Below are 19820 nucleotides of genomic sequence, written 5' to 3'. Positions count from 1 at the left end.
ATTAGTACATAAGACATGTTATGTGAGCTTCCAAGAGCTCACAGTATGGCGTTCAGGATACAAAATGGTTTCCAAATGTAGTTCTTGTTGTTCAGTTGCTAAGTCATGTCTGACTTAGCATGAATTTCAGCATGCAAGGCTTCCCTATCCTTCACTGTCTCCCTGAGTTTGCTCAAACTCATGTCCATTAAGTCAGTGATGCCATCCAACCGTCTCATCCTCTGTCACCCACTTCTCTTCTTGCCTTCAATCTTTCTCAGCATCAGGGTCTTTTCCAAAGAGTTGGCTGATTGCATTTAGTAGGCTTTACTAAATTTTACTAAATACATAAATTAACATTATAATCTATATGTTTAGTAACAATTTAGACTCTCCTCTGAGTCATCCTATTTGAATCAAAATCTAGTATTGTTTGCCAGATAACAAATTGTGTTCTGAATCACACCCTAAACATCAAGAGATTGAAAAAGAAACCCAAGATACAAATTGGTACAATGACCAAAGTTCATTTGTGAAGAAATGGTTTCACAGAAAAATGGTTTATATATGAGCAAACAAATTTCTTAAAAGATAAGAAGCAAAACATAGGTTATTTCTGTGTTATAAAGTTGCTGTAGCATATTTTTTTCTACTTCTTTGAGGAAAGGTTATAAGAAAAATCAACTAACCACTACAGAACTTTGGAGGAAACTCAGTGGTTAAACATTACAGTGTTACTTTTATGTGACTATATTAAGGCTTAAAACTTTTTGTTTCTCTCCTGCCAGTACCTGGCTTGACAGGCCTTCCTTTCCTGGAGAGGAAGGAAGCAGTTCATTTTAGAGGGATATTAACTCTTGAATCCACTAAGGTCCTATTTGAAACAGAAAGATTCCGTATAATTGGAGCTAGTTACTCCTTATATGTATTCTTAGGTTAATATACATTTAAAGCCAGTTAGGTTTTATTTTACCTAAATAAACTCTGCTCCCCTGTACATTATATTCTGTCATGTGGTCTGAAGCATAATTCTGTATGTAATATTGCATTATGACCAATGTTAAATAATATAGCAAAGTTTAAATTAGACCAAAACATCTTATACCAATAATTAGACACATTTCCCATTACTAGATACTTCTCAAATGAAAGCTCTAACTAAACTTTAATGCTTCTGCAAAAGCATTACATAGACCACAACATTATATATCCATATTTTGTAATGAGTGTTTTCCACTAAACTTCTGATTAAGATGCATTATGCTTAACTTTAATCCTAACAAATCCCTTAAGTAGTTAAACCCATAATTTTAGCCATTGAAACTATAGCCATATATTAGATTATTAAATTTTACTCTTGGTGTAATGGAATTGCCATCTTAGCGTGATTAATCTGAACTGAAGTAGATTGTAATTAGAGTGCTAGTCCTGGGTAAAGGAAATGTGTACTATTAATATTATGCTCAGAACAATAATTACTTTTATACCAAAATGAAATAAATGACAGCTGTAGAATGCTGTAATGAAAGGTATATGGTTTCTACATTTTAATATACGTTTACATGTTTAATGCACTGAACCCTAGAAAGGTCCTATGTGTCACATTCTTTTTTTAATTGATTTTGAAATTTAAAAACATAATTTTGCATGGTCTTAATTCTTTTTTATGCCACATAGACTAGTTTCTAAACATATGGAGCAATCTATAATTATTCTCCATACTATAATGAAAAAATGATATACTGTCAGCAAGTCTTTCTTCTCCCCACAGAAGAGACACACATTGCTTAAATTAAACAGTAATGTTTAGAAGCTGCGGTTGTCACTTCTGAACTCATCAGAGAAGAGAAGCAGGAATAGTGGTCCAGGACTATTATCTCCTGCTTTGGCTCCAGTTAACATTCAGAGTTCTATAGTAAAACAGCAAATATCATTTATTTCCCCTTGTGTAAAATAGAAAACATTATCACTAGCCTGTCTCATTGAATACTAGAAGAAAATCTGTAACTTTAAATCTTTAGTAGATGGGGATACCAGTATTGAATAATAGATTCTTTTGGTAACCCCAAAATAGAAAAAAAAAAAAAAAATTGGTTAGCACTGTAGCCAAAAACATGTTGGAAAGCAACCACTCAAAGACATGTTTAGAAAAAACCTATAGTAAAGACTGAAAACTGAACTGCCAAAAAAATAACTAAATCTTTATGGAAGTATATAGCAGCATTGTTGTTCCACTAAACTAAATGCCCTGCAGAAGATACAAATACAATTATAAGTTTCATAGAATAGCTGAAATAAATATCAATAGTGGGTCACATGATGCTAATGTAATAGGCTAACCAAAAAGCTCATTTGGGTTTTCCCATATTATGTTATGGAACAATCTGAACAAACTTTTTGGCCAACCCAGTACATGCTTAACTGTGGTGAGGTTTGTTTTATGAAGCTATAGCTTCATTTAGAAATGCATTTAGATGTTGTTGTTTTTTTTCTGCAACAACAGACTGCTTTATTTACGATGTATTTGATTCATATAGTATGAGGGTAGGAATATCGCCTTGAGTCTATTTTCTTGATCTGCAGAAACTGATTTCCTAACCCACATGTAGAAATCTTGCTCTCTAAATTGACTCTTCGCTGGTGGTCATAATTTGCCTTAATCCACACATAGGTTTTTATCAGGTTTCCCTGACAACCAACCTCAAAAATCTTTAAACAGCATATGTTTGTTTCTCTTGATTGAGCAGGACAACATGAATAAGATCCAATCCCAAACTGAAACTAAGAGATGGGGTGGGGAGCACTTTAGCTAGTGAAACTGATTAAGCACAGAAAACCTTATAAATTTATACAATAAAGTGAACTCGCTTCTGAGGATGTTGGCTGAGAAATCCATAGAAATCCTTGCTACCTAATTAATGCAGAAAAAAAAATATGATTTAAGAGAGACTTCTGCTAAAAGTAAGATTCTGGGAGAGTTGCATTTTTCTGAGGATAATAACAGTGCCATTCTAGCACTGGAAAGGGGAAAATGGGAGAGGGACTTAGGGAATTCTCTTCCGCTTTTATTTAAATTATGTTTTGCATTTGCTTTCAGTTGATGAGAGTATTATCAGGCTTGGGACACATCCTTGAAATGCCAGCTGATTGCTTCCACAAACAAATATGTGGAAATAGCTTTCTAGATATTTTTTTAACCATCAAAATGTTACTTGTGTTTGGTGAGGGATCAGAACAAAACTGGTCATACAACTGTATTCTTTAATTAGGTAGAAGCTAAAGAAATCACTTGACTTGATTTCCCGTCTCCTGCTTTTATACCTTCCTTTTAGTCTTTGTTAGGATGTGTGCATAAACAGCATGACCACCTCAAGCCACATACACCACATAGCCACTTTGACAGCTTAATTTCTTGAGCAAAAATGAAACGCTGGTGACTTCTGGGATCTATCAAGACAACTCTCTGCTTCTGTTGTAGTTAATCAGATGGCCTTCTTAAAAATCCTAATCTGACTTGAAATAGGAAGGAAATTTTTCATTTTCTTAACTGCTTCAAGCCACTAATAAGCCACTCAATACCATAGAGGGTATAATCTGTTAAGTGAGGGCTTAAGGCTTAAGTATGTGTGCTCAGTCATGTCCAACTCTTTGTGACCCCATGGACTATATAGCCTGCCAGGCTCCTCTGTCCATGGAATTCTCCAGGCAAGAATACTAGAGTGGGTTGACATTTCCTCCTCCACGGGATCTTCCAGACCCAAGGATCAAACCTGCATCTCTTGAGTCTCCTGCATTGGCAGGAGGGTTCTTTACCGCTGCACCACCTGGGGACCCCCAAGGTTTAAGAAAATGGTATGGCCCGGCAGCTCTTGATGCTTTGATTTTCTCTTTTTAGATTTTCTGCTTTCTGAACCCAGTTATCCCAGGAAGAAGAAGGCGAAACTAATTGGGCATCTAGGGAGCCAGGTATCCCCCCAGATTGATTTCAGTCACCATGAGTTCTGCTTGGATGGCTCAGAACAAGTGACAGGAGGCAGCTGGTTGGTTCCCTTAGATATCCCTTGACCAACATCACCATTTTAACCATCCATTCCTCCAGCTAACCCTGGCACATTCTGGCACACAGGTGGAGACCCTTACCAGTGTTTTGCTTCAAAGGTATGATTGGGTGGTCCGCTGTGCCTTGATCTTGCACTAAAAAAAAGTCTTGACTTATCTTACTAGATTTTCATTGAACAGTTTGACTGCATGGTTTGGAAAACATTTTTTGGCTGCAACACAATACTCAAACCTTAAATATATTGCCATAAATAACCTTGGTGTGAGCCATTTTAAAAAGAAAGAAGGAAAGCAAGCAGGCAGAAAGCAGCGGTAATATCTGGATGCCAGATGGCATCAGCTTAGTGATGGGGCTGTTCAGTAAGAGGCAAAGAGGAATTCCTGTCATGCATCTGTGTGACAAGAACCCACAAGGAATTAAATACAGAAAGAAAAGCCAATAAGAGTCACCATGGTGATCCTGTAGTCATTAAATTGCTTGTTTACCTTGTTGAAAATAGTATTTAAATATATACTATTTAAGAATATTTTTACATTAGTCCATATTTATATCTAGTAAGTGGTCTGAGAATGTGGATGGCTTAACTCAGTGGTTAAGAATGTGAATTCATATTTTTTTTAAAGTGGTTAGAACTGTTAATTGGGTGACATGTGTTTTTATATTTTCCCCCAAAGAATATTTAGGGAATCAAAAAATGGTAATGGAACCAGATAGTTTTGTTGTTCATACTCTTAATGTAAAATACCTCAAGTACATTCTCTTTGTGAATCTCGGGCCATAGAACATAAAAAGAAATATCTTAAGGGAGAAACAAATATATCTCTTAGGAATCAAGAGTCACCTAAGGTTAAGAATTGTAAACACTGTTTGCTGATCATTAAATCCTCAGAAAGGATGTTGAAGCAGATCATGACATTAGAATTAGACAGTAAAAACAGCACAACAGCATTTAATTTTGATTTGGCATCTGCAAAGTGAAAGCCTCCTACTGGCCAGAATGAATGAGCCCTGATTCCCATAACCATCATGACTTCCCTCCTTTCCAGCTCCTTCCTTTCTGGGCTCCTGGTCTACCCAGATTGCTCTCCTCCCTTATATCCTCTACAGAATGCTTAAATAAATTCTCTGGGTGATCATGTATTTTAGATAACATTCGACCTCCTAATTGTTCACATCTCCCAATGAAAGAAATTGAATTCACTCTTAAGTCACCTGCTCTAGGCCAAATTTTGTGCCAAGTGCAGGTTTTGTAAAAAGAAATCCAATAGTCCTTGCCCTCAAGAAACCTTGAGTGTGTGCTTACCACAGGCATGATAAGATTGTGACCAAAGTGTTGAGTATTGGCCAGTCATCCACAGTTTGAACAAATGAGTCAGCTATTTGGAAGAAATGACATTTGGGGTTTGGGTATGCACAGCACAATCGTGTTAGTGATTTCACAAGAAGTGTAAGAGAATTTTTATTGAATTCCCGATCTCTCTCTAATCTTCTCTGTTCCTCTGAGCTCCAGTATCAGGATAGTTAAGCTAATACATGGTAAAAAGTCACAAATACAAGAAATGAGAGAAAGAACACTGTAATAGGAACCAAAGGTGTCGTGGGGGCATAAATGTGGGGATTGGCCGATGATGATAAAATTTCTGTGTATCTGACTTTGACTCTAAAACTAGCACTTGAGGAAAGATTATTTTATCTTTTTATATAGCAAATGATTGGATATTTTATATCAGAAAATGTACCTCATTAATCTGTGTTAGGTGTTGAAAAATATACTACCAAATTCCCAGATAATTTCCTGAAATTTGAAGTTTTTTCAGATATATCAGGTTGCTAACTATGTGAGTTGGTGAGGGGGGTGAGTCTCTGTATTTGTGTTCTCAAACAAGAAAACAGCCCTGCTGGAATCAAAGTAAAAAGCACTTTAACTATTGCTCACAGAGCAAGATAACCCACTCCAGTATTCTTGCCTGGAGAATCCCTTGCACAGAGGAGCCTCACGGGCTATAGTCCATAGGGTCACACGGAGTCGGACACCACTGAAGCGACGAAGCACCCACAGCATGGTAGCAGTATGCCCAGTGGTGGAAAGTGTGGGCTCCAGGGACAGACTCCTTGAATGTGAATCATGGATTCCCCCCAATAGTAACAGGGGACCCTGAAAAGTCACTTAACCTCATAGGCTTTAATTTTCTCATTTGAGAAATGAACATAATGGTATCTATATCATAAAGATACTGAGAGGATTAAGTTATGTGTAAAGTGCCTGATATGCAGGAAACTCTGTTTAAGTGTTAACTGTGGCTATGGTTGCACCTTTTCCAGTATCATTCATCTTTCTTGAAAACATTGAGAGCAAACATGTTTCATAATCATTCATTTACAAATGGAGAAATTGAGAGAGGTGGTACCTCTGCTTCATACATGTTATATCATATAGCATGTGAGACAACCACAAGTGACCACAAATACCCCCCAATTTCAGCTCATAGCTCTTAGCTAACACCACCTCTCTGCATCCCCTCTATGCTTTTGAGACTCTTTCAAGACTCGCTTATAGGCATCTCACTTTGAATTTAGCCAGAAATTTATCCTAAAGGACAAGGGTTAGTTACCCTGATTTGAACAGAAAGAAATCTGTAACAAATGGCAAAAATAAGGAAAGTTTGGAAAGTGCTCATCCTCTCTCAGCTCTGAGTTATATACAGTTGATCTCCCAAGCTTGCTCCCAGCATGCACTGAGACAGAAAAATCAATAACAAATTCAAGAGAGGAGACAGAGACATTTTTATGTAGTCACTAGAAAAGCCTTTCTTGCAAACCAATAAGTTTTAAATGTGTCAGCCCCTCCTACTGTCTCCACTTAATGCTTATTCTGTAGCTACTTTCAGACCTAAATCTGAACTGTTGCTCTGCTGAGCCCTAGAGAGTGGCAAAGACAAATTAATGGGATCCTCGTGTGCCAAAATAAAGTATGGACCCTGTCAGCACCAATATATGTTAAGTCCATTAAGGTCATTTTTAATGAACTGAACTTTTCATTGGAAAGCTTTGCCAAACTTGTTGAATTAAGGGGAAGAAACCTTTACAAAATTGCAAGATAAACTAATTCTGCTCTGTGTGAAGAAGAAATGGTTCATGACAAGTATTCTGAGTTTACAGTATTTTATATTTTTATCAAATTCAGGGAAAAGAATGTACATTAACATCTACATTCTGTTATTAAGCTAAGAACTCCAAATGCACTAATAGCATTGTATGCCTTGATAGCATTTTAGTCCCCGGGACCTGGTTTCTTAACTCATCAGACTAGCCTCAAGGAAAACCAAACTTTTAAATCATGTTCTGTTCACTTAGGTCAGAAAAGCAGTGGAGAGAAAGATGGTCTGAAACAAGTGTCCTAGCTTCATTTTTCATTTGGGAAGAATGATTTGGCTCCATTTGTATCTGCAACAGTTAGAGGTCTATATTCTCTTTTCCCCAAATCTCTGTGTATAATGACTTTTAAAGAGGGGGCTTCTCTAACCTAGGAATACTTCCAGAATGCTCCAGAGTCTTCACTGATGGGTGGCTGGTTATAAAATAACCAATGTTAGATCAGCATTGTGTATAAATTACTGAAGGCAGCCTCTGGTTTAAAACTGCCCCCAAATCCTTTTATTCTATAAAACAGCATTTTTATTGAGATTTAACTGAAGTATGATAGACAAAGAATTTAAACTTGCTTCAAGCTGCATGATAACCCAAACCTCATCAAGATGAATTAAGGCCTCCCCATACTGCCCAAATGCAGCTCTAAGAATATAAATAAATCAGCCTATGATAGCCACTAAATCTGGGCACTTTCACTTCTCGAAAGACCGTAAGAAACTTCTAAATCAGGAAAAGGTTTTTGGATTTTCCATGCCAATGCCTGGAAAGGTTTTAGGCTGTTAACTTTTTATCTAGCTTGTTTTCAATCTCTGGGGCCAAGAATAAACCCAACATCAAATCACTCATAACATCAATCCATAACCTCCTATTTATCCATTCACTCACTGATTATTTTTTAAGCATATTTACTGAGCACCTGTTATGTGAAGTTCTATCTTCATGGAGGTTTAGTCTTAGGAAGAGAGTTATTCCATAAATATTCACACTTGATTATCAAAAACTGATCACTGTTATAAGAAAACGAATGAAGAAGTACTCTTGGAGAGTCTGATGGGGCTTTCAATAGGTTCAAGGTCAAGGATGTCTTCTTTGAGAAGGGACATTTCAGCTGAGACCTGTAGGATGAATGGAAGTTATTCTAAACTGAGAGGAAGAGGAGATTCATCCAGGGAGTGACCCACACATTTCAAAACTTTGAGTCATGAAAGAACTACACACGTTTAAGCAAGTGAAGGAAGACTAGTACATCTGGAAGCCAGTGATGAGGGGAGAATAGTAGGAGTTGAAGGTGGATAATGGTATAATGTAACCATGGTAAGGAGTTTAGCTTTCATTCTGAATATAACAGGAACAATCAAAAGCTTTACATTTTAAGAACCTTCAGGGTACAGCATGAAGAATGAGTTAGTAAGGACTAACAGAGGAAGAAAACAGACCAGTGGCTATTGTGGAAGTTCAGGAGAGAGCAGATGTTAGCTTCAGTGATCTGGCTTATGTGGCAGTGTGAGAGCCAGGACAGTGAGTTGGTGAAGAGTATGGATTCTATAGTAAATGGCCATGGTTTAAATCTTGCCTCTACCATTTATTTAGCAGTATGACCTTGGGAATATCTGTGTGTCAATTTTATTGTCTAGAAGTGGGGATGAAAATATTGTTAAAATACAATCTTTAGAAAGTTAAAATCATGATTTCTGTTAATAAATATAAAATGAGCACATGTCAAATTTTTGTTTAACTCATGAATTATGAAGAAACCAGTAAAGTGATAAAACAAGTTCTAATGTGAATTGGATTTAGAAAAGTTTGTATTTTCTATCGGGCAAAATTATTTCCATTGACATGAACAGAAAAATAACATCTATCACTTTGAACTAAAAACATCTCCATCATTACAGGCCCCCTACAAGGAACCTTGCATCTCTATATAGTTGCAAAATAGACTAATTGCCTTAGAATTTGACAGCCCCTATAAGTCTGCTAGACTTTCCATTAAAAGAAAGCCAGTAATCTTGTTTGCCCATTTAACAATGTTTCTGACAATACACATCTCCTAACAATGTTATAACAAGTTAATGTATGGAAATGCTTAAAACATATCAGTGAGCTGCTTGTGTATTTTGGAAATTAATCCTTTGTCAGTTGTTTCATTTGCTATTACTTTCTCCCATTCTGAAGGTTGTCTTTTCACCTTGCTTATAGTTTCCTTTGCTGTGCAAAAGCATTTAAGTTTAATCAGGTCCCACTTGTTTACTTTTGTTTTTATTTCCATTACTCTAGGACATAGGTCATAGAGAATCTTGCTTTGATATATGTCATCCAGCGTTCTGCCTGTTTTCCTCTAAGAGTTTTATAGTTTCTGGTCTTACATTTAGGTCTTTAATCCATCTTGAGTTTATCTTTGTGTATGGTGTTAGGAAGTGTTCTAATTTCATTCTTTTACATGTAACTGTCCAGTTTTCCCAGCACCATTTATTGAAGAGGCTCTCTTTGCCGCATGCTATATTCTTCCCTCCTTTGTCAAAAATAAGGTGCCTATAGGTGCATGGGTTTATTTCTGGGCTTTCTATCTTGTTCCACTGGTCTATGTTTCTGTTTTTGTGCCAGTACCATACTCTCTTGATGACTGTAGCTTTGTAGTATAATCTGAAGTCAGGCAGGTTGATTCCTCCAACTCCATTCTTCTTTCTCAAGACTGCTTTGGCTATCCAGGGTCTTTTGTGTTTCCATATGAGTTGTGAATTTTTTTGTTCTAGTTCTGTGAAAAATGCCATTGGTAATTTGATAGGGATCGCATTGAATCTGTAGATTACATTTGGTAGTATAGTCATTTTCACAGTATTGATTCTTCCTACCCAGGAACATGGAATATCTCTCCATCTGTTTATGTTGTCTTTGATTTCTTTCATTAGTGTCTTATAATTTTCTGTGTATAGTTCTTTTGTCTCCTTAGGTAAGTGTATTCCTAGATATTTAATTCTTTTTGTGGCAATGGTGAATGGGATTGATTCCTTAATTTCTCTTTCTGATTTTTCATCATTAGTATACTGACAAAGGATTAATTTCCAAAAGATACAAGCAGTTCATAGAACTCAATGCCAGAAAAACAAACAACCCAATCAAAAAATGGGGAAAAGACTTAATCAGACATTTCTCCAAAGAAGACATACAGATGACTAACAAACACATGAAAAGATGCTCAACATTGCTCATTATTAGAGAAATGCAAATCAAAACCACAATCAGAATGGTCATCATAAAAAGTCTACAAACAATAAATGCTGGAGAAGGTGTGGAGAAAAGGGAATGCTCTTGCACTGTTGGTGGGAATGAACATTGATACAGCCACTATGGAAGACGGTTTGGAGATTCCTTAAAAAACTAGGAATAAAACCACCATATGACCCAGCAATCCCACCCCTAGGCATATAACCTGAGGAAACCAAAATTGAAAAAGATACATGTATCCCATTGTTCATTGCAGCACTATTTATAATAGCTAGAACATGGAAGCATCCTAGATGTCCATCAACAGATGAATGGATAAAGAAGTTGTATATATACACAATGGGATATTACTCAGCCATAAAAGGAATACATTTGAGTCAGTTCTGATGAGGTGGATGAACCTATAACCTATTATACAGAGTGAAGTGAGTCAGAAAGAGAAAGATAAATATCATATCCCAATGCATATATACAGAATCTAGAAAAATGGTACTGAAGAATTTATTTATAGGGCAACAGTGGAGAAACAGACATAGAGAATAGTCTTATGGACATGGGGAGTGGGGAGGAGAGGGTGAAATGTATGGAAAGAGTAACATGGAAACTTACATTACCATATGTAAAATAGATAGCCAGTGGGAATCTTCTGTATTACTCAGGAAACTCAAATGGGACTCTGTATCAATCTAGAGGGGTGGGGTGGGGAGGGAGATAGGAGGACAGTTCAAAAGGGAGGGGGTACATGCATACCTATGGCTGATTCATGTTGAGGTTTGACAGAAAACAACAAAATTCTGTAAAGCATTTATCCTTCACAAAAAAAAATTTTTTTTTAACATATCAGTGAACATTAGCTGTTATTGTTGTGGTTGTTGCTGCTATTATATCAAGGTAGATGTAGTGGAGATGGAAGTAAATGGATTTCAGATATATTTTCGAGGGAGAATTAGTAGAATTTGGAAATTGTTTGAAATTGAGGAGTTAGGGAAAATGCAGGGTCAGGAGTAAATCCTAATTTTTCACATGAGCAATTAGCTGTCCAGTTGAATCATTTGCTGTGATGAAGGTTGGAAGAGGAATCAGATGCTGAAGAGGGGACTCAAGAGTTCTATTTTGAACACTTTAAGTTGGAGATAACTTTGAAATATCCAAGTGAGCATGTCAATCAGGAGAGATGTCAATGTGTAGTGGTTAAGAGCATGAAACTCTTCTAGGTGTGTGGTTTATACCTGTTCCCTTATCTACTTATTAAATGGAGATGATAATAATCCTTATCTCATTAGATTATTCTTGGGTTTTAACATTTACTTATAAAGCAGTTATAAGTGAGACTTGTACCTAAGACACACTATTTAATTTTTTAAAACTTATTAAATATGTTAATGTTTATTCCTTTCAAAGAGTAAAAATGGCTTCCTATCCCAAATCTTAATTTAAAAAAAAAAAAAAAAAAGAACGTTTCAGTATGAAGCCCAGATAAAAGGTCTAGACTGGAGAGTCAATACATAGAATTGCCTGAACTTTGTTGGTTTTTGAAACCAAGAATCACTGATGAGCACATCAGAAGACCACACCAAACTGAGCCTTCAGGCACTGCAATATTTAGAGTTTGAGGAGAGGAGGATTTAGAAAAGGAGTCTGAGAAGGAAGTGACCAGAAAACAAAAACAAGCAAAGTTTGATGCCTTGTGAGTTGAGGAGAAAGTAATTCAGGAAAAAAGGCACAATCAGGTGTCTCGGATGCTACTAGAAATAATATAATTGAGGACTGGATATGTCAGGAATAGCAGAAATTTGGGGGCCAATACTCTGAAACGTTTATTATCAACTGTCTTTCTTCTGGCTTTTCTCTTCTTGTTAAAGCAGAATAACATCCTGATGGTCAAGAGGGTCCCCACTCTTTGTAAGATTCCTTCTAATGTCTTGTCTGGAACCACATCAGAGAAAGCTGGCTCACACTCGCAAGATGAGTTTAACAGAGTACTCAGATGTATGAGGTCCTAGACTTTGAAAGAGTCCAGTCATCTCTGGCTTCTTGGAACTTGGAGAGAGCTCTGATCTCCCACAGCATTTCCTTCTAGTACAAAGTCTCTTTGAAAGGAAAATGTGATTTTTAATGCAGTCAGCCTTTTTTCCCCTCCTTCCAGCACTGAGCATTTCTGCAAGAAAGCCATTGAGGCATTCTTGCAGAGGCCAGCTGCCTCTCAAAGAACTCAAAAGGGCATCATTATCATGAGAAAATGATGTCAACTACTTGGAAAATGCCACTAAAATAGCTTTCCCAGGATGCTTTAGAGAATTAGGGAACTGAGTCCTTTCTTCGCATCACTGGTTAGCACTATTAGACAGGGTAGTCACTGAATTTTATTTCAAATAATCATACTGGTGACTGCACCAAAATTGTCATTTGTTTTGTCAGCTTATTTTCTAGAACCATTCTATTCTTGGTTATACTACTAGGCATTTTACACTGCTGAATACCCTCCCAATTCAGGCATGATATGGATATGAAGAATCTATGACAAAAAAGTGGTGCTATTAGATGTTTTGTAGAGTGGCATCTTGGACATCTTTACAAAATTTTGCTTGGAGACTTCAGTATGCATTGCATAACTAGCGTGAATTATTTGCAGTTCCAGAAAGTTATAAGCTAACAGCAGCAGTTGAGAAATATTTTTATAATTCCACATGCAGATCAAGTATCCTTGACTAAAGAATTTTTACAGTAAGTTAGATTATCATTTATTTGGAATGATTTAGGTATGGCTGTAAGTGAATGTAGAGGCATATCTTGGATAAGTATACTCTCAACACCTTGATGCTTTAGCTATATTTTTAAATAATCATTTTAAGTCTGTCTTAGTATGATGGATTTTATCTATAATTCTAAAACTCCTAAAGTGACACAGTTAAAGAATTGCCTTCCCTTTGTAGCATTCCCACATTTTATTTGTCTACTAGTTTGAAGGTTTTTATTAAAAAAAAAAAAAAAAAACCTTTAATTTCCTAGAGACATTGAATAAATGATTAAGTAGATGAAAGAATGTGTTTCTATTTCCCTTTCTAACTTTCTTTCCCACCCAGCAGCAATGTTTTTTTCTTTTAGATCCAAATGGCTCATAGATCCAAATGCCCAGCTAGATTTTAGGTAACTGTACCTTTTCCTAAAGATTTTATTATCTCAAAGATTGTCCAAAATCAGAAGAACCAACTCTTTTAAGACTAAAGAAAAAGAAGAGAGAAAGACTGAGTTAAAAATAAGATGAAGTAACAAGAAATACCATTTTTACCAATAACAAATAATGATTTTTTTGGTCCCCAAATGACATATTTATGTAAAAGACTTTCTGGTTAATTTGGCATAGAATTACTTATACAATATTTTATTTTTCCAATACACTCTTCTCCAGATCCCTCTGTGGTCACTGTTAAATGAAAAAATTTTAGAAAGGGAATAATCATGAATCTCATGCAAATATAAAATAACCATCTGTCAAAGATTGTATTGACCTCAATAATTAATGAAGAAACTAGGAAGATGTTACAACCAATTCAAAGGAAATTTAAAAGAGCCAAACAAATTCAGGCAAATAAGAATGCTGAAATGAATTTACAAGTAGATGCAAAATGGGTTTATCTACAGGACAACCAATTACATTCCACTAGACACAATTAATTCTCATTTCTATAAGCCTGAATCATTTTCATGATCAATTTTCTACAATTTATAGAGGAGTAAAGATAACTCATGGTTATTTTAAATCTCAGAGATTTTAAAATTTTGCAATAATCAGAAAGAATGCACTGAACAGAATATCCAGTAATATTTAGGGTCTGTTTTAAAGTTGTTACAATTTTTTCCTACACTATTAAATTTATTCCCTCCTCACCCTTCACCCTAAAACCACCAAAGAAAGAAGAAAAAGAAATATATGGCCCCTATCAAATTATAATTCAAATGTTATAAGATTGAAAACTAAACTAAAATTAAATATCTGTAACATGATTTCCTGCAAGTTTCAGTTTGTATTTTGAAACTAGAGAATGAGCTGAGGCTCGTAACAGCATCGGAACAACACTCCAGAGCTACTATATTTTTCTACTCATATTTTGAATAATCCCAATGATTTTTTTAAACAAACATGCATGTGAAAGAAGGAGGGAGAAAAGGAAGAGGAAAAAAAAAGTTAAACATCAGACTGTGTGTATAAAACTAGAGCTAAGTGGTTAATACCTGAGGTGACATGAGACTTAAGAGTGAATTGTTTCTCCATAGCATCGTATAAATAAAGTGATAGTTTTTTTTATTTCAGTCCATGCTTCTGACTCCATAATAGCCACTGATAAACTAAACTGCTTTGGGATTTTACAAGTGAATTTGATTATCACTTATCTATTTTGTAAATAGGGAATGTGGTTATACCTCTAATTAAAGGATAAGCATTTTGGCAGTGAAATGAACAATGAAGCTTGCAAACAGAAGAAACATAAATAATTTATTTGCCAAGGTTCTGTTCATTTGTTTGTTTTATCCTGGAGATGGGAAAACTAAATGCAGAAATCATATCAATCAGTTCAGAAGCTTAAGCCCACCATTTAAAGAACTCGCTTATCCAAGCTGTTCCTCATTCTTCTGGCAGCAGTGCTGCTACCAAGAGAATAGTTAAGTTGCCTAAATTAAACTTCAATAAGACATTGTCCATGTGTACATCCAGACAATTAACATGCAGATTTTTAAAAAGCACATTGACTCCATTTTAAAGGTCACACTTTAAAGATTCTAACTCAGCAAGAACTATTCAACTTCTAAACATTTCACTTAAACCTCCAGGCTCATTTGACTGCCCGCTGCCTGACCTTTGTTCCTCCCACTTGTGGCCAGAAAGCTCAAGATAGTAAATACAGAGTTGGGAGATCCAGGGTTGTGGGGGAAGGTTTCATATGAAAAACAGTTATTATTCATTTGGCCATTTGCACTATTAGATATTTTTCTTTTGAAATACAATCTCCTGCCTTCAGTGAGAGAGAATATTATATCATCCAGTGTATGCACTAGAGAAATTAAACTGAGTGCCGAAAGACAGCACCACTTAAAGACCAAATTGTTCTTAATTGGTGTGAACTTGATGAAGACCTAAGGATAGTGGGTTGGGAGATATGCCAGTAAGGCTGTCTGACACTTGATAACGTTCTCACTTGGGAGACATAAAGTAGATTAACCCTAAGTATCCAAATAGTCAAAAATATACACATACCCACAACACACATAATTCTTTTTTCATTTAGATGCTGCTTTAAAATAAACAGGTCTCATAATTGCAATGAATTCATGGGGCAGTGGCATCTCAAAACTTTCTGTGATTTTGGTGTATCTTCCCAGTCCTGGAGAGAGAACAAATACAAAGTGATTGATGTTACAGGCAGGGAGAGCTGAGGGTTTCATTTGTGCCTCTTTCACATTCTAGATTGCATCTGGGGCTCACTTTTAATCTAGGAGATAAAATATAAGTCAGTTTAGCTACTTGTCATTCTCATAAGTTTCTATATGTGGGAAAAGATGGCGACAGATGCCTAAAATCAGTTTTGAGAGAACTGATGAATCTCAGTGTGCTTGACATGTCCACTAAATGTTCTATAGAAGGAGTTGGAAGACTACAACCCAATTGGCCAAATTTAGACCCTTCCATCTCCCTTCCCATTCCCCACCCCAGTTTTTATAAATAAAGTTTTATTGGAACACAGCCACACTCATTTTGTTTCATATTGCCTGTGGCTGCTTTCACAGAGTTAAGTTTTGCAACAACAAAAAACCCACACACATAGCCCACAGAATCTAAAATCTTCCCTACCTGGCTCTTTACCAAAAAATCTATCTGATTCTTAGTCTTTTGTAATGGTCACTGAAAAGGGCTATTATAACCGACAGAGCAATAGTCCTTACTGGATTGGAAAAGCTAATAGGGTACTGTTCTTTCTGAGATCTTGTCATCTTTTTTATTTAAAAACAAAATTCAGGACCACATTATTAAAGAAGCAGTATTCATCACTGTTGTCAAAGTTCAAAGACTATCACTTGCTTTGGGGTTTCTCTTATATATACAATAGCATGGTATATATTTTCCTTTCTGTCCACACCTGGGTTGTAAAATTCAATGCTTGTATATTTGTTATGATTTTTGTCCCAGGACTCAGGCAGACAGATGTGAATATATAATAAGAGGGTTAAAATTATTTTGATTGCAGAGTTTGGTTTTATATTCCTATAAGATGGCTACAGGTAGCATTATTTAAAGAGAGAAAGATATTTTAATCTTATTGCATGCATTTTCCCTACCACGTTCTCGAGGTGCCAGAAGATGGAGTCAGGAATTAAAAAATGAAAGGGGGAGGTGATCCTGTGATGAGAATTTCTTGGGAATAATTCTGAGTGATGCTTCCTCCTTAATCTACCTTCCTGACAAGATTGTGTATGACCCTCATCCTCCTCTCCGATGTGGCTCTTCAAAGGTAGCAAGTGTCAAATCCTTCCTCAGGGGACCCCTCCCTGCCTCAGACACTGTTGGCTCTGGGTCTCTGTTGCAGTCTCCCTGCCCAGGTTCAGACCACAACTTTGTTTTGCTTCTTTCAGTTTGAAAACTTGGATCAATTTCCTGTTAGAATTTCAGCTTCCCTAAACTAGATGGGAACTATTTTCACTTGCTGCGACTTAATGCTATAACCTTCTTATCACTTCTTTCCTTTTCTGCCAAAAGCAGGGTTAAACAGCCGGGTTTGCATGCCTCCTCAGCACGACTCCCAGTGCAAAAGCAGTAGGATCATAGAAAAAAATTTTTTTAAGATTTTTATTCCAAAGTCCTTTCTCCAGATTATTATACTAACTTTGTGAAAATGTTGGTGGTGCCCTCAAGGCTTTTTTTTCCCTGGATACTTCTCAAGGTCATTTCAGATATGGCAATTGTTGATTAGTTGGAGGAAAACAGTCTTTTTATTTATTTATTTATTTATTTTGAATTTGGATATTGTCCTACCTTCTAGAGAAACTCAGGGAAGTTCTCGTTAATGTGACTTTGCTCGGTGGGGAGGGACTGGAGGCTGTCAAACAAACATATATGGATGCAAAACCCCTCGTTTACGGTGACATGCCTGTGGATTTAAATTTGTAGCAAGACTTTTCTCTCAGATATAAAAAGAATTGCAGGCCAGACTAATTCAAAGAATGTGTGAGGAACAAGGCTTTGCTCCATTCTTGGAAACTTAAAAAAAAAAAAAAGAAAGAAAGAAAAAACCCTCTTTCTCTTTCTATATATAAATAAATCTTGGGAAGCACATTGAGCAAAAAGGCAAAGAAAGTTACAGAATCTGAAATCCAGACTAAAACAAAAAAATATATATATACTTCCTTAAATATCTCTAAGGGCTTACTTTGTTATAGTTTTTAGCATCAGTATTAGTCTGCTGTAAGAATAGCCAACATCTCGCAGGAGGCACAAGGGCTGGAATTTAGATCAGGAGAGAAGAAATCAGTTCCCTGCTCTGAAGAGCCACCACTGTGGGTGCAAAGCTGGGAGAAAGCAGGTGGTCTGTGGCTGGAATATCTTCCAGCTGGGGGTTCATGTGACACTCACGAAGAAACCCATCCGGAGACTGGCAGATGAGCTCGTGAGCTGCCCTGACGCACCCAGCACAGGCCAGGACAGGGTGGCAGAGCCTGAGCGCGTCCCGAGACGGCCCTGGGGCCCAGTGGCAGGGGGATGCGGCCCCTCCGGGTGCCTGCGGTCTCCTGCCTGGGGCTTCTCATCCTGTCCTCTTGTTTGCTTGCGGACTGCAGGTTCATCCCAGAGGCCTGGTCGGCCTGCACGGTCACCTGTGGTGTGGGGACCCAGGTGCGAGTGGTCAGGTGCCAGGTGCTCCTGTCTTTCTCTCAGTCCGTGGCCGACCTGCCCGTTGACGAATGTGAAGGACCCAAGCCAGCGTCCCAGCGCCCCTGCTACGCAGGACCGTGCCACGGGGAGACTCCCGAATTTAACCTGGAAGAGACAGATGGCCTCTTGGGTGGCCTGCGGGACTTTGACCAGCTCTACGACTGGGAGTATGAGGGCTTCACCAAGTGCTCCGAGTCCTGTGGAGGAGGTAAGAAGGGGGCTAGGCCTCAGATCAGTGCCGTCCTCTTGGCCTTTCGCTGTAGCTTCTCTCTCTGCGGGCAGCTGTGTCACGTGATTGTCTCTAGTCCGAGAAGGCTAAGTAGGGGGAAGAAACCCTTCTAAACGTAAAGCAGACTGAATGGAACATAGAGGCATTTCCCTCTGGGCCTGTCTCTCTTAGACTGTCAGCTATGAGTGGCTAGCACAAGGAATGCTTTTACTTTTCCTTGTCCTTCTGATATTTTGCACTACATCTCAGTGTATCTGACCAAGAAACTCTGTAGACATGGGCCTGGCAATGCTCTTGACATTCAGTTTTGTTTGTCTATGCCCTTGCCTCAGTGCCCGTGGTGTGAACCCAGATCAAAGACGACAAAACCGTCTGTTGTTCCCAAGGACGGAGTATGCCATCTCTGACTTTCTCAGCTGGTCTCCAAAGTAATATCTGTTGACAAAGGGAAAGAATGTATAATGACAGTTAACACTGAGGTTACCTGGAACTGGAAAGGAGTTTAAAGATTAAAGCCTGATCCCACTGCCATTTTATCAATGTGAAAACTGAGATACAGAGAGCTGAGTGGTTTTTTTCAAGATCACACATCTAGTCGGTGATATTTGGGACTAGGCCTGCTGTTTATTTCTCTGTCTAGGGTCCTTGCATCATACTTCACTTCTTTAAACACTTAGAGACTTCCTGAAGCTTTATCATTAAATTAATGTTATTTAAATAATATTCAATGTTTACATGTATATTAATCTGGTTCTCTTAGATCTAGTCCATGGAGATAAGAGATTCAGTCATTTTTCTATTTCAGGTGTTAGTGATGAAACCATAGTGGGAGAAGAAGGTATTTAAGTCAACAATTAATTCTTTAAGATTATGATCTTTTGTACTACTATAGAAAATACATTAGATGCATATGGTCACTGGGGTTCCCTAGTGGCTCAGTTGGTAAAGAATCCTCCTGCAATGCAGGAGATTCTGGTTCAACCCTGGGTCAGGAAGATCCCCTGGAGAAGGAAATGGCTGCCCACTCTAGTGTTCTTGCCCGGAAAATCTCATGGATAGAGGAGCCTGGCAGGCTGCAGTCCATGGGGTCACAAAGAGTCGGACACAACTTAACGACTAAACCACCACCATATGGCTACTAACTCCCATATATACTCCCAAGAGAGATTTTGATAGGCAAGGAAAGGCTGGCTGATTTCCCATCAAATCTCCCTCCATAGCTATCAATAACCCCTCTTGTCACGTTAAGGATCTGC

The 19820-nt window shown here is 37.4% G+C and overlaps 1 protein-coding gene across 3 annotated transcripts in view; it reads left to right on the top strand.

Annotated features, from left to right (window-relative positions):
• Positions 1 to 19820, top strand: part of ADAMTSL1 (ADAMTS like 1) — a 479825-nt gene that overhangs the window by 237896 nt on the left and 222109 nt on the right. For all 3 annotated transcript variants that reach the window (XM_065908168.1, XM_065908169.1, XM_065908167.1), the window contains one exon: positions 18242 to 18543. In XM_065908168.1, coding sequence (XP_065764240.1) covers positions 18242 to 18543 — 302 coding nt within the window. The remainder of the gene's footprint in view (positions 1 to 18241; positions 18544 to 19820) is intronic.

This window comes from Muntiacus reevesi, chromosome 17, assembly GCF_963930625.1.
Source record: "Muntiacus reevesi chromosome 17, mMunRee1.1, whole genome shotgun sequence".
NCBI lineage: Eukaryota > Metazoa > Chordata > Mammalia > Artiodactyla > Cervidae > Muntiacus > Muntiacus reevesi.
The sequence above is the reverse complement of the archived record's forward strand: the minus strand, read 5'-3'. Positions and strand labels throughout refer to the sequence as shown.